The following is a 21,414-nucleotide window of genomic DNA, read 5'->3' on the forward strand; positions in this document are numbered from 1 at the left end:
AAGAACATACCCAGTCGTTCTGTTGCAGGACGTTAGTTCCTTGTACCCCTATCGAGCAAAGCTGTTGAAATGATCCCCGGGGTAAATTTCCTGTTACCCATCCACTCATCAAGATTTTTCTTGAAGAGGGTCAGTGAGGTGCTTTGCTTGACATGAATGGGAAGTTTATTCCAGAGTATGGGTAGTCTCTGGGTTAGGAACCTGTCCCTCCAGCAGGTTCTGTTTATTGTGGTGATGAGGCTGAGGTCCTTGGACCATGTGGCACGCAGGGATTGAGGCTTTTTCAGATGAAACATGTCTAGTAACACTGGGTCTGACATGGCTTTGTATTCCAAGCAGAGATCACCTCTAAGGAGGCAATATGAGCTGGAGTATAACTATAGTTTTTTGAGTCTGTGTAGGGCATGTGTTGAGTCCTAGGATCCTCTCTGTGAGGAATTTCTGTGGCCTCTCCAGTTGTTGCAGGTGTCTAGTGAGGTACGTGCCAAATGGGGCATTGTACTCTATAATGCGTCTAATGAGGGATAAGTAGAGAGGGATTATGACCTCTTTCTTCCTGGATGAGAAACCCTTTGTAATGAGGTGTACCACATAGAAAGACTTTCTAACTACAGTGGCCACATGGTTGTCAAAGGAGAGGTTGTTATCCACTTGTGTCCATAGATCTCTTATCACACCTTGGGAGTTGAGAGGGCTACCGTCGATGTGGTAGTTTGTGGGCACAGAGTTTTTCCCAAAGGGGATGACGATGCACTTTTTTGGCATTGAGCTTGAGACCATGGTTCTGGCACCCGTCGGTGTCAGTGAGGCCTTTTTGTAGGATGTAGACGGCAGCTTGAGAGTCAATAATGGCTCCCATTTTGCAGTCATCTGCAAACCTGGTCAACCAGAGTCCTTTAGTGTTGGCCTGAACTTCAAGAGAAGTATATACCAAACACGAGAGGACCCAGGACTGATCCTTGTGGGACACCACATGTGACTGCCCTGTAGTCGGATTTGGAGTCCTCTACTTTCACCGTGTGGGTTCTATCCGTGAGCCAGTTGGCAACACATCTTATGATGTAGGGGTTAATGTCTAAGTTAGTGAGTCTGTCAATGATCCCTGAGTGGGGGGATAGCGTTGAAGGCCTTAGCCAGATCGAGGTAGGCTGTGTGGACTGCCTTCCCTTCATCAACCACTCTGGTGACAGATTTGTAGAAGTCTATCAGGTTTAGCAGACAATCTGCCCTTCATGAACCCAAACTGTGAGGGATCCAGGGTTTGAAGGTTCCCAATATCCTTATTTATGAGGTCCATAATGATGCCCTCCATGGCCTTACAGATCAGGCTCATCAGGCTGATGGGGCGGTAGTTTCCTGGGTCAGTAGTCGCTCCCCCTTTGTGGAGAGGAATGACTGTAGTGGTGTGCCATTCAGTAGGGACAAAGCCTGAAGTAAGGCTGTGGTTGAACAGGGCACTTAGGTGGGGTGCCAGTTCCCCTTGTAGTTCGTGTAGCACACAGCCAGGTATATTATCAGGTCCCATGGAAGCTGTATTTTTGGCTTTGGATAGTGTGGCTTCTACTTGAGCAGCTGTGATATTACGGATTTGGCAGTCCTTGGGTATTGGGATGGGCCCTTTTGAGGGTGGTGGGGGGGGGGTAAAGTTAGCATTAAACCTGTCTGTCAAGATGTTGGCAATATCTGTTGGTTCAGTGTAAGTGGTGCCATTGTGCAGTAGCTCAGAGCACCCCTGCATATTGTTATGCAGGTTCTTGACGTAACTAAAGAATGCCTTGTGGTTATCTTTAGCATCTGTTGCAATTTTGTTTACATAACTAGCTTTGGAGGCTTTGATGAGGGATCTCAGTTTTTTGCTGAGATTTACAAGGGAATTTTTCCAGTCTTGGGACTTTGCCCTTCTCTGCAACAGTTTTTTTCCTTCTGTTGTAGAGTTTGTTAATGGCAAGGGACCACCAGATTGGCTTCCCTTTTTTTGGAGGACATGACCTTGGTTCTGTTAGGTATGGCCTGATCCATGCACTCGTGCAAATGCTCATGCAGTGCCATGGTGTACGATTCCGCAGCCATACATCCTTTCCTTGTTTGCGTGGGTGATGTGAAGTTTGACACTTCTGTCTTCAGAAGCACAAAATTGGTTTTGGAAAAGTTTTTCACTGTGGTTTCCTTCATGGGGGGTGCACATGGGATTTGGATATCGACTGTGATCAACTTATGGTCAGATCTGACCAGGGAGGAGTTGATCACTGGTCTCTCATGTTTGTGATGACCAGATCGAGAATGTTTCTGCCTCTGGTGGGGGTGAGAATGAGTTGATCCAGGGCATTGGAGTTAATGAATTCCAGAAATCATTGGGCAAATGAGTTGAAGCAGGAGTAATTTTCCCAACTAATGGAAGGGTACTTAAAGTCTCCCAGTATAATGGTATGGGGTTGAGCCTTAATGCTTTTCAGACTGTCCAGGAATGCAGAGTGGTAGTCTTGGGACATTGTGGGGAATCTATAGCAGGCTACAACCTGGATTGCCATTTTATCCAGTGTTAGTTGTACCTGTAGTATCTCTGATGCATTATGTTGGGCCACCATTCTGGAGGTGTGCGTATCCTTTATGAAGATGGATACACCACCTCCTTTGGGGCTTCGGTCCAGGTTTGGGGGTCGAAAGGTGTTGTATGCTGTGTAGCCTGATAGTGCTGGGGTACTCTCTGGAGCCTTGAACCAGGTCTCTGTTACTGCACAGAGGTCAATGTTCTCCAGTTTTAGGAGAGACTCGAGTGAGTGCATTTTGAGATTTAGGCTTCTAGCATTGACTAGCATTATCCACAGGTTGTGTTTGTTTGCAGTTGTTATGGTGGTAATTTTGCCTTCAGGGCATTGCCTAAAAAAGGCACTATAGGGGTGGCAAGAGCCTTAGCCAATATCCGGAATCCCAGGGGTGACAGATGCAGGCCATCTCTGGCAAAGCATCGAGGTCTGTCGATCATGTCATCCCAGGCAGACAGATACTGGATCCCCTTTGAATGACACCAGAAACTTAGCCAGTTGTTGAAGTCAATTATTTTCTGCTTATACTGTGGTATAATTCTAGGCAATAGCAGTATGCTACTCAGGGCTAGGATCATACCTGTCTGGGCTACAAGATCCGAGAGCTTGTCCATGTCACTTTTCATGTAGTCCAGGGAGGTACATCTTAGGTCGTTCACACCAACATGGACAATGACAGAGTCATACTTGTACTTGTTGTGGAGAGACCCAAGTGCATGTGTTATGTGGCAGATCCTGGCACCCGACAGGCAGCTGACTGTAACCTTCTCCTTATTTAACCTAGTGAGTGGGACGTTAGTGTGCCTTGCTATAGAGTCACCAATGATTAGTGTATTGGGTAGACTGTTTTGCCATAGGGGCATAGGTTGAGTGGCACACTGTTTATGTGGACTATGTGTCATGGGGGTTATGTTTGGGTGAGATGGTTGCTTGCATTTTTGCCTCTGAGGTCTTTGCTGTTTGGGCCGATTTTTATTGAGAACCTCCGCGAAAGTGTGGTTGTGTTTTGTGTTACTATGCGAGAGGAGAGGTGGTGAGTGAATCGGTGAGCTATGTGTTTTATGAGGTGTGGAATGTGTGTTTACCTTCTCCTCCTGAATTGGCTAGCCCAGTCTTGGTTTGAGAGAGCGTGGCTTCCAGTTTGGTTATGTACGTGCATCTCTCACAAGTGGATGTGTCAGTAGGTAGAAGGAGAGGGTTCTCTGTGTACATGAGGCAGTTGCTACATTGCCTCAGGATGCCCAGGTTCACCAGGTTAATAGGAGAAAGTGTAGGGAACTGATCTTTAGACATGCCTGGATAGGTGATTTAGTATTTAAGTACTGTAGCTGTTTTGCAAGTACTGTAGTACTGTAGCTGCTATGCAAGTACTGTAGCTGTTACGCGTTTTTATGGGTACTGGTGTTGTTTTTGTTAGTGTTATTAGCAGTTTGTGTGGCTACAATGATAGCTGCAAGAGGTTCTGAGCAAGTGCTGGGTTTAGAGGTAAATGAGAGGAAAAGACAACAAAAAAGAAATCACCCACAAGATAATGGCCTTGACAGACCTCTAAAATCACCATGTGGAGTACGCCTGTAATCCTAGCAACCTGGGAGCCAGTGGTTGTTGGATTGAATCAAACTGCATGAGAGACTACACTTCCTGGAAAAGGGGAGAGGAAATAATCCCCCAAAGAAACAATTGTAATGAGAAAAAAAGGAAACCAAGTCCCAAAACATAATATGGTCCTGCTCCCAGCCCCCTATCATCAAGTGAAGAAAACGGACACAAGGGATTCTGAGGATTTAGGAAAGCAGAAAAGAGATCAGATTAAAAAAGAGACTAGAAAAGTACATTTTAGGTGTTAAGTGTTAGACAATGCTTTAAAAATGGACTACAATACCACTGAAGGGCAATGGTTCCCCAACTTGTAGTTCTTGCCTTGTAATTACAAATATTGCTTTAATAAAGGAATAGCAATCATTTACTACTGACAGTCTCAGCACTGTTTTAATATGCAAAGAATTAGGAGTAGCATAAACTTTACTATAACATAATTGCTTAGAAAATATTTCAATACTACATTATAAAATAAACATAAAATATTATAATGTTGTGTTTAAATATAAAAAATATTGTCAGCAATGCATACCTTTTGTAGCCCTAAGAAAATATAAGCAATCAAGATCTAGGAATTGCTCAGAAACGCAGTTTTGGGACACACACAGATAAGAGTGGTAAACCTTCTGGATTTCAATTCTCTGTTTAAAACAAAAGAAAAAAAATAAGCATTACTATTGATTTAGACTAACTTCTAAATGAACACATTCTTAACTATCTCTATGGATAAGGATTTCAAACATGACATCATAAAAAGCAGTTTTGTTTGTTTTTTGTACATCTTTCTTTTCTCTCCTTCTGTCATACTTGACTGCTGTCCCAGTACCCCACGTTCTTCACTGGGTCTACTGGCTCTACAATCATCCCAGGTCCAATGTTAACAATTTTTGCTGAGATCAGCAAGAATCCAATAAGTGTACAGAGGGTGGGGGTGGGGGAAGGTCAAGCTGTCCTACATCAATCAGGGGGGATGTGGAATTCCCCATATACCCAACCCTGTTTCTTATCCTCCTCCTTTCCCATACTCAGCTTCGTTGTCTTGGTCAGGGTCAAGCTGTCCTACATCAATCAGGGGGGATGTGGAATTCCCCATATACCCAACCCTGTTTCTTATCCTCCTTCTTTCCCATACTCAGCTTCGTTGTCTTGGTCAGGGGTGGGTATGCAAAGGATGCATGTGGTGTATTGCCCCACCTCCACTGTAGATCAGCCATGCCCACCAGCCTTTCCCCTTCAAGACCCCACACCCTACGTAATAACATCCCTAGTCTCCACCAGAGATAATCACAGTAGACATTCATGAGGATGTCCATCCATCCTCCTTACCACTCTGTCAGTCACCCGCGCTGTTAATCAAACCTGAATCAACTAGGTCATAGTCAGGGCTTCACCGCACTATACCACTGAAGCAACACAAATAGAAGTTTGAATGCATTCAGTAATCTTCATACATATGTTTTTCAAATATATTACATTTAGCCTGGCTCTTGTGGCCACAGTCATGGATGAAAAGTATCCAAAACTGACAAATTCACTTGCCAACTTAAAAAATTAGTAAATTAAAATTTAAAGTTATGTACTTACCACAACTATGCATCAGTGTTGTCCATTTTCATTCTTCCTCAATAAAAGGTTCTCGGATCCGACCTCATATCTGACTCTTCCACATTTACAAGACTCTTGCATCCAACTTTCAAGCTCCACCCTCTACCCATAATGCCCCAGTCAACCTGCTATTCATCAGATCGAGTTTGTTGTCTTATAAGCCCTAGGAGTAATTAATTCTAAGCATAGTCAAAGTAAGAATAGTAGTAGCAGAACTGGGGCTCAAACCTGGAACACAAGAACCCTAAGGTCGCTCCAGGAGATGATAGGAAGGAGGAAGGAGGGTGGGGAGCTGAGGAAGAATGAAAATAAACACCACAAATGCATACTTATGGTGAGTACATAACTTTAATATCTGATGGTGTCGTTTTCATTCGTTCCTCAATGACTGGGACAGAGTCCCCAGCTACATGGACCTTGGGTGGCCCTCATGAAAGGATATTCCAGAATACTGCAAAACCAAAGACAACTCTGCTCCTGGAAGTCAAATCCAATTTGTAATGAGCAAGAAATGTATGAGCATTAGACAAGGTAGCTGCTGCACCAAAACGTGGAAGAGGTAGCCATGGACCTGGTGAAATGTGCTTTACAAGGCCTGGGTAGGGACATACCTTGCTGACTGTAAACAATGGGAATGCAATCAGTAAGCCATTTGGACAGGGTAATTATAGAAACTGGTGAGCTCAATTTGCTTGGGAAGAGGAAGACAAATAATTGTTCTAACTTTCTGAAATCTTTTGTTTTGTGGAGATAAAATTGCAGTTGCCTAGGTACATTCAAAGATGGAGTATACATTCTCCTTTGTTAGCACACTGGCAAAGAAAACAGCCAAATTAATCGCTGGATTAATATTAATTTTGGAAGCTACTTTAGGCAAAAATAAGATAAGGAGATTTGGAGGCGAGAGCTTGGAGTTCAGAAACTTGTCTTGCAGACATAATGGCCACTAGAAAAGCTGTTTTCCATGATCAAAATTTTAAATCAGACTTAGCTGATGGTTTAAAGGATTTCTGAGTTAACCCTTGCAGCACGACCTTCACTGGGGAAGTAAGCAAGAACGTTCTTTTTAGAAAAGCCTAGCACAACTTTGAAGAAGCGAATAAGGAAGCATTTTCTCCAAAGTGAAAATTAGATATGGCTGCCAGCTGCACTTTGATAATAGAGAAAATAGCTCCTTCTTGAAAAATAAATGCTAAAAATTCTAAGACTGCAGCGATAAGAGCAGTGAAGGAATTCGAATCCTTCTGTAGAGCCCAAAAAGACAATCTTTTCCATTTACTTTTGTAAACCTTCCTTGTAGAGGCCTTATGGGATGATAGGAGTATCTGCTGGACTGGGGAGGAAAGCCTTGGTTGTCTAGCTATCTGTGGAATTTGAGAAACCATGCGGCCAACTTATGGCCTCGAATGTCTGAATGATTCATCCTGGCGGAGTGAGAAAGCAGGTCTGGACTGGGGTACAGAATTCACAGTGGATAACTAAGGTTAAGACCAAAGGAAGGTCAACCTCACTTAACAAGGCCAAAATGGGGTAATGAGGATAACCGTGCTCTTCAACTGAAGTGCCTTCTGTGGGAATTTGGTAATTAGAGGTATTGGGGAATAAGCATAAAGGGGACTGGGGAGCCAAATGTAAACTAGAGCATCTCTCAGTGACTCCCCCGGAAGGGGGATTAGGGCAAAGAACCTGCTGCACTTGTTGTTGTGGGCAGATGCAAAGAGGTCGCAGCCAAGTTGGCCCCAATGATGGAAAATTGATTGAGAGACCACTCAGAAGGCATCAGAATGGACCTGCTGAGTTTGACCACTAGAACGTTGGATTTTCCCCAGTATGTGCATAGTCATATGAAAGCGGATGGTGGGAATTCTCTACTGCTACACTCTCATTGACTCTTGACAAAGGGGTAAGATTGGGTCTCCCCATTTGTTGATGTAACAAACCACAGAAATGTTGTCAGTTTGTATCGCAATAGTCATAAAAGGGAGAATGTCCTGGAAGGCCTGCAACACTAGCAGGACCAGTCTCATCTCTAGAACATTGCTATGGGAATTGGTCTCTTCTGGGAACCACGTTTGGACTGTCTATGCCAAGAAATGCCCCTGCCACCCAGTTGGGAGTCATCAGTGGTAACTGTGGCTACTGAGGATGGAAGTACAAGACAGCAACCTTGGAAAACTTCATCTAACTGTATCCACCAATGTAGACACTGTTTGCATACTCAAGTGAGTCTGATCAGAAAGGACAAGGCCTGGCAATAAAATGACTAATGAACAGCTAGGGTCCACTGATGAATATGCATATAAAACCGGGCCATAGGAACTACGGTTATGGCAGCTGCCATTGATCCTAGGACCTGAAGAATAAGTCTGGCTGTTGGAGAAGGCTGTGCAATAATTTGCTCCACCTGGCACATGATGATCCTTACTCAATGTGGTGGAAGAGAAGCTATCCGAATGACTGGGTTCAACTGAGCACCTATGAACTCCAGGCTCTGGACAGGTTGAAGAGGAGATTTGCAGATTCATAGGTTCATAGGTTCATACTAGGCTATCTGCCCTAGGGCATTTATAAGCTTAGCCAGAGTGTGTTTGGCTTTCGCCACCCATTTTAAATTAATTTTGCTATGCCCTTTTTCGAGGTTAGTATACTGTGCCTCTGCCTAACAGTGACACAGAAGTGATACCCGGGGTAAACCTACGATCTCCCATCCACTCATCAGGATTCCTCTTGAAGAGAGTCAATGAGGGACTCTGCCTACGTGGACTGGGATTTTATTCCAGAGTGAAGGGAGCCACTGGGTTATGAATCTGTCCCTCCAGCATGTCCTATTTATTTCAGTGCTGAGGTTCAAGTCTCTCGAGCGCGTAGCTCGATGGGATTTGGATTTTCTGAGGTGCAGCATGTCCATTAATTCCGGGTTGAACATGGCTTTATATGTCAGGCACAGATCGCCTCTGAGCAGACGGTATGCCGCTGAGTAGAGCTGGAGTTTCTTTAACCGGGCAGCATATGGCATCTGTTTGAGCCCTTTGATCCTCTTGGTGAGGTACTTTTGGGGTCTTTCCAGTTGCTGCAGGTGTCTGGTAAGGTACATCCCAAAAGGGGCATTGTACTCAATTATGGGCCTGATGAGGGATGAGTAAAGAGGCATGATGACCTCCCCTGATCTAGATGTGAATCCCTTCATGATTAGGTGGGCTATATAAAATGTTTTTCTAACCACTTTGGCCACGTGGTTGTCAAATGAGAGATTGCTATCAACTTGGGTCCCCAGGTCTCTAATTACTTCTTCTGTACTTAATGGATTACCACCTATGTGGTAATTTGTGGGCACTTTGTTTTTGCCAAAGGGGATGACTATACACTTTTTGGCGTTTAGCTTGAGGCCATGGCTCTGGCACCAGTTGTCTGTTTCTATGAGGCCCTTTTGGAGGATGCTTGTCGGCTGGAGAGTCAATTATGGCGCCCAGTTTGCAGTCATCTGCGAACCTGGTCAGCCACAGTCCTTCTGTGTTGGCCTGTACCTCCGAGAAATATATACCGAACAAGAGAGGTCCCAGGACTGAGCCTTGTGGGACGCCACTTGTAACTGGTTTGGAGACTGACATGGCTCCAGCAATTCTAACCATGTGGGTTCTGTCCTTGAGCCAGTTTGCAACCCATCTAGTGACATAGGGGTTTATATTTAAGCTGGTGAGCTTATCTATAATGCTTGAGTGGGGTATTGTATCGAAGGCTTTTGCGAGGTCCAGGTAGGCTGTGTGGACCACCTTCCCCTCGTCAATGGCCTTGGTGACTGTTTCAAAGAAATCGACCAGATTTAAGAAGCAGGATCTGCCCTTACCAAAGCCGAACTGGGTAGGATCCAGTGTCTGTAGGTCCCCAATATCTTTATTTATGAGGTCCATGATGATCCTTTCCATAGCTTTGCAGACCAAGCTAGTCAGGCTTATGGGGCAATAGTTTCCAGGATCCGTTGAGGCGCCACCTTTGTGGAGAGGGACCACTGTTGCTGTACGCCACTCTACATATCCTGTAGTAAGGCTGAGACTGAACAGTAGTTTTATGTTTGAGTTTAGCTCTTCTTGGAGTTCATGTAGGACGCAGCCCGGGACATCGTCTGGTCCCACTGATGCTGTGTTTTTTGCTTTGGAGAGGGCGTCTCTTACCTGAGCATCTGAGATGTCAGGGGGGCAAGCACTCTGCTGGGATAGATATTTGCCCTTTTGGTGGGGGGGGGGGGTTTGCGCTGAACCTGTCAGCTAGGATGTTGGCAATGTCTGTGGGTTTGGTGTATTTTTTTGTTATTTTGGACTAATTCTGAACATATCTGGGAATTCCCACCCAGGTTCCTAACATAACTAAAGAAAGCCTTGTGATTATCCTTAGTGTGCTGTGCAATTTTTCTCTCGAAGCTGGTCTTAGACGATTTTATGAGTGCCCGTAGTTTTTGGTAATATTGATCAGAGATGCCTTCCCTTTTTGGGATTTTGCTCTATCATGTAGTAGCTTCCTCCTTCTATTGTATAGTTTGTTTATGGCTGGGGTCCACCAGACAGGATGTCTGCCTTTGGAGGATTGGGTCTTGGTTTTATTTGGGATTGCATGATCCATGCATTCCTGAAGGTGTTCATAGAATGCATTTATAAAGGATTCTGCGGTTTGGGCCATATTTTCTACAGGCCCGGGGGCTTTGAAGGATTCCACCTCGGTTTACCTTTTTCTCGGGGAAACCTTTTTCTTTTGATTGGGGGAATCTGTGAAAATGGTATAAAATTACCTCTGGATATGAGTGTTAGCACCCAAAAATGTTTTTTTATTGATGTCAGACATCTGGATGCAGATGTTGATTCAGATGCCTAGAAATTGACATAACTGGAGCAAGTAGTCCCTAGACTTCTCTAGGAGATTTTTGGATGGGGAGGTGAGGAGCTAGTCATCTAGGTATGGAAACATCTGGAATCCCAACAGTCTCAGGTGAGCTGCTACCACTGTCACACATTTGGTAAACACCCTGGGCACTGTGGTGAAACCAAAGGGCAGGCCTCCGAACTGATAGTGACTGGCCCCTAGCAGAAAGCGCAGAAATCTTCAGGATTGTCTGCTCATCTTGATGTGATAGTACATATCCTAAAGATCGATGGAGTACATCCAATTGTTCTTGTGTAGATACGGCAGAATGGATGGAACCATAATCTTTCAGAACTTTGACTTCTTAACAAATTGATTTAGTTTGCTTAGATCCAGAATTGGTTCCAGGTCCTCAGTTTTCTTTGGCACTAAAAAGAAACTTAAATAAGTTCTGAATCCTTTCTGGTGTGGTGGGACCTCCTGGATAACTCTTCTGTTGAGCTTTTGAATTTCGTGAGCTGCTGCCTCCCTTTGACTGGGTGGGTGTCAGGGAAACCTTTTTCTTTTGATTGGGGGAATCTGTGAAAATGGTATAAAATTACCTCTGGATATGAGTGTTAGCACCCAAAAATGTTTTGTTATTGATGTCAGACATCTGGATGCAGAGACAAGTGTCCACTCAACTGCCTTCAGAGGCAGGCAGTCAGGCAACCTTTCAGGAGCACTAGAACGGTTTATCTGAAAATGAATCTCGGAAACCCTGACTTTGTGAGCCTCTTCTGCCAAGAGGATGACATCTTCCATTTGAACTCTCCTCTCTGCCTCTATAAGGGAGTTATCCTCACGTGAATCTTGGAAAGGACACTGAGACTTACAGAACCACATTTTCTTGCCTCTTCTTTGATTCCTGGAGAAGGATCGTTGAGGGGTAGAAAAGCTTACCCCTACAGCAAACAGGATCTTTCTGCCCTGTTCACTCAAGGAAAGCATTTCCTTTACAGTAGGACCAAACATAATAAACTGAGTTAAACTAGGAACCATACTGAAAAAGAGCTGAAGTGGTAATAGTAAACCATTAAAAAAACTTTAATAGATCCATAATAAAAGCAGTCAAAGTATAAAACAACATTAAGCACTTTCGTCACTGAATTGGACTTCATCAAAATGTATAAAAAACAAAGAAATCAACTGAATTAATACTTGTGCACATAGTTATTTTAGCCATTCTACTGCATAACAAATCAGAGATTTAACAGTTAATTAAAAGGCAATTAAAGTTGTAAAAACAATGAGGCGGAGGTTCTTAAAGTAACCTGTATCCAAAAAATACAAACCATAAAATCAGTGAATTTGTAACAATTCAAGAACATTTAAATACATAAATCTAACTAAAAAATGAATAATAAAATAATATATGCACAACAGAAAATGTGTCATTCCATGAAACAAATCATGTTCCCAACTTATTGCATATAGAACAGTTAGGCAATGCATTATAAATATAAGGAAGATGTGAGGCACAAAACAGACCCTATCGAGACCTAGTCATTCAAACCTTGACCATTAGCAGAGTCTAATTTTAATTGCCAGCGAAGATCCTTCCATTCAAGCAAGTCCTTCCATGGGCCCCCCCCTCGGACAATGTCCTCAATGCTGTCCAAGATGTAAAACTTTAAAAAAATGGTCGACATTGTCTTTAATGTGTCTGTACCAGGCATTGTTTGAATTTTTCTTCCCAGTATCATACAGATGCTGGTAAATTCTCATTTTTAAAGACTTTTTCATTTTTCCTATGTAAGAACCTGGGCAGGATCGATAATGGGCCAGGTATACAACCCTAGAACTATAGCAATAATACTTCTGCTTTACAAATACCTTACAGTAATTTGCTATGTCAAAGACTGTCCCCTCCAAAATGTGCCTGTGCCAGTTGCACTGGCCACATTTTTCATCTGCCCAGTTTGATACCTCAAGCTGACTCTCTCAATTGCAGTTTTAAAGGAAGTCTTTTGTATATGCAGATACGGGAGAAGGACCTAAAATGTCAAACTGCTCACCCCCAATTTTAAACGCATTCCAATTTTTCTGAATCACAGAATTGATATTCTTGACATCCAGGTTGTAAGGCAGGACCATAGCCCTGCTGTACCCATCCTTTTTGCTAGGGGGTATTGTCACTACTTGGACCAAATCCACCTCTCCCTAAAATGGGAACAAAGACAGTTTGCTATAATTTTTAAGAATTACTTCACACATAATACCTTGGATGAAACTGGAAGGGTAACCTTGTCTCATAAAAATTCATTTTAACTTTAAAGTTTCCTGTAGGAAAACATGTTGCGAAATCATACAGGTGAATCTCACCACTTGCCCTTTAAGTATAGCTCTTTTTTGTTGTGCTGGATGCCAGCATTGAAAATGCAGTAATGCATTTGAATACATGGGCTTCCTATAAATGGTAGACTTGAACCTCTTTTGGAATCTGTTTTTGGACATGGTGACATCTAAATAATTGATTGAGTTAAAAGAGGTACTAATTGTGAACTTCACAAATGAAGTTGTGCTGTTCAAGTAGCAAATAAAATCCTCACGATACTCCATACTACCCTTCCAAAAAATAAGTTCATCAAGGTAATGCCCATAAAAAAGAGTAATGTTCAAAGAAAGGGGATGTCATCAAAACACATCTAAATTCCCAATCGGCCATAACCAGGTTGGCAAAGGTTGGGGCGCATACTGTCCCCATAGTCACAACTGTACTTTGCTTAAAAAGCTGTCCTTCAAAATGAATAAAATTATTCTTAAGCACAACTTTCATACAATCTTATCTTAGAATGGTTCAAAGTACTACTCCTACTCAAAAGTCGTAAAACCATTCAAGTCCAGTGTCATCGGGAATGCCTGAAAACAAGTTGACAATGTCAACAGTGGCAAACATAATGCCTTTATTATACAAATCATCATATACTTTACTAAGAAAGTCCCAAGAGTCCTTATAAAGATAAGGGACCCCCTCCACAACACCCTTCAAAATGATGATCAATGAACTGAGCTAAGGTGAAAGTTTTAGAGTTGGTGTTCACAATAGCTCGAAGGGGTGAGTCTATCAGGTCCTTATGGACCTTTGGCATCCCAAAGATCGTGGGAGTTCTAAGATTAAGCACATTAAGAAAGTCTAACTCACCCAATGAAATGACATCCTGTGTTAACCAATCATTCAAGAAAACTTCAGTTTTATAGTACGCAATACTCCTTTCAGTTATAGATACCTCCTAAGTACCACAATACAGGATGTCAAACAGTTTACGCATGCAATCGCTGGAATTCATAACCACTAGCCCATCCCTTTTATCAGATTTCCTCAACCTTATTTGTTTGTCAGTGACATGCCTCAACAATATCAATTCATTTTTTGTCAGATTGGAATATTTAACAGTTAACTTCCTTTTCAACACTAGCTTGATATCAAATTCACAAATTTTCTCAAACAACAAAATAAAGGGGTGTAGTGGGGGGTTAAACATGCTTGGTTTTGAAAATGCTTTAGAAAAATAAACATTCTTAATACTACTCTCACCAAAGTATAAACTAAAATTTAGTTTACATGTAAAGAGTTTTAAATCAACCAAAATTTCATCGATCCAGGCTCTATGAGTGGGTACAAATGTTAGACCCTTTTCAAAAAGTTGAGACAAGTCTCAGTTAACAGAAGTCACTGTAATTATAAACACAAAATTCTCCACTTCCACTGCAAACAATTAACCGGTTAGTCAATTCCTGCAGCATTTTCCCCTGTAGAAGACCCTCCTGTCTCCTCTCTGTCTGTGACCCCTCATTTGCTACCGATTTCATATCATCTTGGATCTGATTGGCTGGGGCAGGTCGAAAGCAGTGCCAAAACAAACCTCTCCCTGTCCACTTTCCCAAGGATACTCATGATCCAAAGTGCCCTCATCAAAATGAATACAATGGCTGACAAATCTGTTACCTTCACTTCCACCACCCATTACTTTATAAATGCTGGAGGACTTGGGTGGAGGTGAGAAAGCTAGACCATGTACATAGTCTCTCATCTCTATCTAATTTCTTTTCTTTTTTAGTTTTAACCTGAGCAGCAGTAGCATTCACTTTGGCAAATACAGCAAAGTAATCATGTTTCCTAATAGAAAAGGCTAAATTGAAATGCAAGGAGTCATTAATAAAGTTGATCTCACCAAGAAGTTTGTCAATGTCCCTGGTTTTCTTTCTAATGAGCACTTCCATTATCTCGCATCCTTGATGGTTAAACAGCCTGATAAGTTCATTGTATAAAAGTGAACCTGATGTTATCCTGGTCAGGTACTTCCAACATCTTAATCCTTTTGGGATGCGGTTCACTCATATGCATTCTGTAAAATATTCTATTTCCAACTGCAACCTATGGTATTAAAGAAGCTTGTTCTGAAACACCTGCAGTTGTTTGTCAAAGGAAAGTGAGGTATCACCTGTCTCCTTCAGCCCCACTCTGAACACTGCTTTCTCATCCAACTAGTACTTTACACTGTACACATGTGTGTTTGCCAGCAAAGGGGCTCATACTGGCTGCTGAATCTGACTGGTGCTCTGTCCAAGAGTCCATTGTTGTTGCCGATGGCAACTTGGCTCCACTTATGGGTCGAAAATACCTCATTCAAATCCTTCACTGCCACTGTTAATAGTAGGAACTAGCATATCATATGGATGAAAAGGCTGGCTAGGCACTGCTGCTCCGATAACTTCCTTTTGGTTAAAAAGACCATCCACATGCTGTCATAACTGTTGCACAAGCAATGTTAATCGAGGCAAATTCACCCTCCTGTGAGGAGGGTAGCACAGCTGATGTACGACCTGCTTCGGTTGTAAACATCGTAACCAACAGAAAAAAATCCACATTAAAAGCATTCAAAGTACAAAACATTAAGCTCTTTCATGTAAGGCTAAACGAAGATGTTCCATCAAAAGAAGCATTGATGAAAGAAGACTTGAAAGGCTCTGCAAAGTCATACAAGCACTTCCAGGCATGTCTCATAACAGCTATGCTTGAACCCACTGCCCATAAGATTCACAGCATGGGAAATTAGCCTCATGGACAAATTACAGCTGGATAAGTGAGTAGCTAGCTATGAAGAAGAGTTCTTGTAGTCCTCCACTGACATGGACTCAGAGTAATGTGCAAAGTTCCTTGGTCAAATCCCACTGTAATCTTGTGAAATTTGCCAAGTAATTCAGACACCATAATGTAAAGGTCACTGAAGCAAAAATGGGCTTCCTGAATCTGTCCAAAACCCTGACTCTCTGTTAAGGGGATAGACAATGGAGCTCTACTCTGCCACCTCCTCCTTTTTGGCTGCCCCACGATCATAGCAGCAACAGCCACTCACTTCCTACAGTGTGGCCTGTCTTTAGGTAGCTCAAGAAATTTATCGGGGTGACGGGGAATACGTTCTACAGTATCCAGTTCCCGGCGAGAGCCTAGATCTATAAGCTCATCTGCTGGAAGAGTCGCTCAAGACATAGATGGGCCGGACCCAAAAGCTTTCAGAAAGACTGACTCCTCTTGGGAGGTGGTATCAGAGTACCATCCACTGTTTTGCCTGAGAATCACTAAGATATCTCTGAAGGAGACATCATACAGTGGAGATCTGAGGAATCCCCCCCCCCCCTTCATCAAAGTCAGTGTCTTCAGTGAGAGACTCCTGAGGAGAATCTATGTGTCTCGTCTTACATGTTCTCTTCTGGGGGAACCTCTTCAGTGATATGATCTGGAAAGGTACCTGAAGAGAGAGGAAAGTCTCAAGGGGGGCTGGCGGAATGCTTGATGGAGCTGCCTGTCCCTGTAGAGTAGTCCTGAAAGGATTAGAGCTTGGACCCGAAGAAGGCAAGGCTGTAGTATCTGAAGAGGATAGAGTAGTTGAATCTCTTGGATGAGAGAAGACCCTCTCCACTACCTCTAAGGTAGAAGGACTGGGAGACGCTGTAGCAGGATACACTGGAGCTGAAGCTGCAGATGGTACCATACCTCGACCATGCCCAGACCCATGCCTTGAAGGAGAATTCAGACTCGAACTGTCCAATGCCAAGGCTCCAAGGGGCAGGGATGGTTCAGACAACCTTAGAGTGTAACCTAGTCCCCCGACCCAGTGCTGACACTTCGGCTTTGAGACTCATCCTGGTCCAAAGGAATTGGAGCCAAACAAGTCAGGAAAGTGGCAGAGTCAAAGATCTAGCTGTCTTCAGATCAGATGTTCACATTCTCTGGTCTCGCAGATCCGAAACCATTGGTTGGATCAGAAAAGGAGAGATCACTGCATGAGACGCAGAAGGGACGCTCACAGGTCCGATGGGAGAAAGAGCCAGGATAACCCTCATCTGAATATGAGCTCTGAGGAACTTCCTCATCATCCTATCTACTTTGGCTTCTGAAAGACTCCTCGAAGACCTGACGGAGTAAGTGGTTGATGTGGGGCTGAGACTCTCTCCTTGGGGTCCCTTGAATGAATGGACAATACAGTCAAGGAGAAACAGGTTCTTCAGTGACCCTGGAGACTGGATTCTAGGAGACTTTGTTTGAATAGTTGTCGAATTTGAGGATGTGGGAACCAACTGCTTCTGTTTTGGATCTCAGGAGGTCAGATCCAATTTTTTTTAATCTTTTGTGGAGGATCTGAAGATGGAGTAGTCTTTGGAGAGAGGGTAATCTTTTGCCTCTGAAGGGGCTTTAGATGATTTTGTGGAAGTTTGAGCTGCTGGTGTAGAAGAAGAAGAAGGTGACAGCAATCCCTTTAAAACTAACTTATTTATATGGTTGCTAAGGGCCCTGGAATTAAAAAAAAAATAGAAGTTATGTTCTTACCATAACGTTCCATGTTAGTTGTCTTCTTCTCGCCTTCTTCTTGCTGGATGGGTTCGGAGCCGACCTCGGCTCCGACTCACTCAAAAGCTTCGAGAGTTGGTTCCACGGCTCGAGGCTCCCCTTATATCCCACAATGCTAGGCGAGAGTTACCTCAGATCTCGTTTGTAAGCTAACCCCAGCTTATAACAGTAACAATATAACTGTAAAAACAGAATCCACCTCTAACAACAGGAAGAAAAAGGGTGACCTACATCCTGAACCAAGAAATATGCATAATAGCATATGACTAAGAAAGAGGTGGTAGAAAGAGAGGTCACGATCACAACTCCTCTAGGTCTGTCCAGGCCAGGGGGAAGGAGGGTGGGTTAAGAAGAAGCGAGAAGAAGACAACTAACATGGAGCGTTATGGTAAGAACATAACTTCTATATGTTAAGTTGTCTATCTCGCCTTCATTCTTGCTGGATGGGACCGTCCCTAGCACCTTGTCCCGGATGGCCTAACGGAACAGACTCCTGAGAACAGTGGAACCAAAGTTAGCTCTATGCCTAGAAGCTAAATCCAACTTATAATGAGAAATAAAAGTGTGAGGAGTAGCCCAAGTAGCAGCTGCACAAATGGTGTCAATAGGCAGTCTGTCTTGGAAGGCTAAAGAAGTAGCCAAAGCTCTGGTGGAATGGGCTTTAGGTTTATTAGGCAATTTTTGTTGTCTAATTTCATATACCAGGGAAATCAAAGATGTTAGCCATCTGGATAATGATACCTTTGAAACTGAAAGTCCCTTTCTGCTTTCCGCATAGGAGACAAACAGCTGATCAGATTTTCTGAATTGTTTGTCCTATCCAAGTAGTACCTTAATTGACGATGAACATCCAGGCAGTGTAGTTTTTGTTCAGACCTATTTGAATACTCTGGGAAAAAGACAGGAAGGTCAATGGTTTGATTTATATTTGATGTTGAAACCACCTTAGGCAAAAAGGACGGGTTAGTTCGTAAGGAAACTCTGTCCTTATGGAACACAAGATAAGGAGAACGACAACTGAGTGCTTGAAGTTCTGAAATTCTTCTAGCTGATGTGATAGCCACCAGAAAGAGAGTTTTCCATGATAATAATTTCAAGGAACATGAAGCTGCAGGTTCGAAAGGGGAAAGAATCAAAGAAGCAAGAACTAAATTTAGGTCCCAAGGAGAAGGAGGATTTCTTATAGGAGGTCTGAGAAGAAAAACTCCTTTCAAAAAAGCTTTGCAAAGTTTGTGGAACATTAGGGCAGATTCAGAAATGCCCACATGGAAATTAGAGATAGCTGCCAATTGAACCTTAAGAGTAGATGGAGATGAACCTGCATGGAAGAGTTCAGCTAGAAAATCAAGGACTAGTTGGATGGAAGCGGAGAAAGGATCTATGTTCTTTCCTTGTGCCCAATATGAGAAGCGCTTCCACTTACTCAAATAAATCTTCCGAGTGGAAGATTTATGGGAAGCTATCAATATATCTCTAACAGAGTGAGATAATTGAGGAAGCCTGGCTATGGTTGGAACTGGAGGAACCAAGCAGTGAGGTTCAGAGAGGGAGGGCGATGAAACTGACCCGACTGGTGGATCAAAAGATCTGGAACTAGGTCCAGATTCCACGGTCGCTCAAAAAGAAATCGATGTAGAAAGGGGAACCACACTTGTCGAGGCCAGTAAGGAGCAAAGAGGATCAATGGGGCATTCTGGGCGATAGCTTTCTGTATTACTTGAGAGATCAGTGGGAAAGGAGGAAATGCATACAGAAGTCCCGGGGCCAAACTTGGACTAGAGCGACCCTGCTGGATGGGCCTGGTAAAGGGAATAGAGTGGACTATTCTCTGCACTTGCTGTTTTGGGGTGTAGCAAAAAGATCGCAGCAAGGCTGACCCCACTTGGGCAAGATTTCTCTCACTACAGAGTCTTTCAGAGACCACTGGTGAGGCATGAGTAGAGCACTGCTCAACTTGTCCGCAAATGCGATTGGACTTCCGGGATGTGCGTTGCTATCAGAAAACGCTGAGAAGAAATCGCCCATTGCCACAGTCTGAGTGCTTCGACACAGGGGTAAGATCTGGTTCCGCCTTGTTTGTTGATGTACCACACTACAGACATATTGTCTGTCTGGATTGCAATCGTTCCCAAGGGAAGAGAGTCTTGAAGGGCTTGCAACGCTAAAAGCACTGCTCTCATCTCCAGAACATTTATGTGCAAGTGGCATTCGTTTGGTTGCCATGTGCCCTGGACTGTCCTGCCCTGATAATGCCCCACCCGATCAGGGAGGCATCCGTTGTCAGAGTAGCAACCGGAGGAGGTGGAACAAATGGTCTTCCTGACAGGAGCTGGGGGGAAGACATCCACCATATGAGATGCTTTTTGCACGCTTGCGTGATCATAATGGTGTGAGACATTGGAAGTTCCTGATATGACCATTGGGTAAAAAGCATCCACTGAAGGATCCGCATGTGGTATCTGGCCAATGGAAGGAGAGGTATGGCGCTGCCATGATTCCCAACACCTTTAGAACTAACCTGGCTTTGACTCTGTTGTTGTTGAGAAGAAGTGACACCAATTTGTGAATGTCTGATATCCTTTGGTTCGTTAGCCTTGCAGACATGTTTATAGTATCTAAATTTGCCTATGTAGGTAATAGTACGGCAAGGCGACAAAACAGACTTTTCGCAATTTATTGAAATACCCAGTTTTTGACAAAGCGAAAAGTATAATCTCTGGCCATCAGCAGGAGATGCTTGGTGGGAGCTGTGAGAAGCCAGTCGTCCAAATATGGAAACACCTGGAATCCTTGTCGTCTCAGGTGAGAAGCTACCACTGCCATGCATTTGGTAAACACCGGCGGGGCAGTGGTGAGACCAAAGGGCAGGGCCCTGAACTGAAAATGACTGGTTCCCAGCCTGAAGCGGAGGAATCTTCTGGAGCGTCTGTTCATTTTTATGTGATAGTACGCATCCCGAAGGTCTATAGAGCACATCCAGTTTCCTTTGCCCAAAAGGGAAGAATGGATTGCAGCGTGACCATCCGAAATCTTGTTTTCTTGACTGATTTGTTCAAGACACTGAGATCCAAGATCGGTCTCCAGTCCCCTGTTTTCTTTGGAACTAAAAAGAACCTTGAGTAGATTCCGGATCCTTGTTGGTCTGCTGGCACTGACTGAATTGCTCTTTTGCAAGCAGTTTTGAAATTTCCAAAGCTGCTATATCCCTTTGAGCGGTGGAACATCTGGAAGGGATCTTTTGATTGATTTGGAAAACGAAGAAAGGGGATAGAATAGCCTTCGAAATGATGGACTGTACCCATTTGTCTTGAGTCAGGGATAGCCAGGCTTCTGGGTACAGTGACAATCTTCCCCGACTGCCTCGAAGATGGGCAGTCGGGCAACACCTCAGGGATGCTGAAAAGGCTTGTCAGGAAAGGCTTCCCGATTGCCCTGGTTCTGCGGACCCCTGCCCCTAGGGCGGCGTCTACCATTGTTATTCCCACCTCTGCCTCTGGTAGGAACGACTCTGTCGTCAGGCGAAGTCCCTTGAGATTGCTTACGGGAGCACATCTTCCCACCCTTCTGGCCTTTGGGGTAAGGCCTAGAAGGAGTCGAAAACGGACTCCGGCGGCAGAAAGGGTCTTGCCATCAGTCTCGCACCTAGTCAGGGTTTCTTTCACTTGAGGACCAAAGAGAGATGATCCATCAAAGGGGAGTTCGTGAAAGACGTCTTGAAAGGGTCCGCAAAATTGCATAGCCGCATCCAGGCGTGCCTACGTAAAGCTACACCTGTCCCTGCGGCTCTGCTCGCTCCATCGGCCGCATAAGAGAGGAGGCATGGAGGAGTTAGATATGGAATTAAGGGTAGCCAGCTGCGTGTTCATTTTATCTTGAAACCCGCAGCTGTAGGATTCTTAACATTTCACTCGCTTCCTTGATCAA

General features: G+C 43.7%; 1 protein-coding gene across 1 annotated transcript in view; it reads right to left on the bottom strand.

The window, feature by feature from the left end:
• The window catches only part of DNAH10 (dynein axonemal heavy chain 10), a 5,879,077-nt gene that overhangs the window by 5,665,776 nt on the left and 191,887 nt on the right, over positions 1-21,414 (bottom strand). Inside the window, exon 5 of the mRNA XM_044069759.1 lies at positions 4,675-4,783. Coding sequence (XP_043925694.1) covers positions 4,675-4,783 — 109 coding nt within the window. The remainder of the gene's footprint in view (positions 1-4,674; positions 4,784-21,414) is intronic.

Source organism: Protopterus annectens, chromosome 4.part0, assembly GCF_019279795.1.
Source record: "Protopterus annectens isolate FY-2018-M chromosome 4.part0, PAN1.0, whole genome shotgun sequence".
NCBI classification, from domain to species: domain Eukaryota; kingdom Metazoa; phylum Chordata; order Ceratodontiformes; family Protopteridae; genus Protopterus; species Protopterus annectens.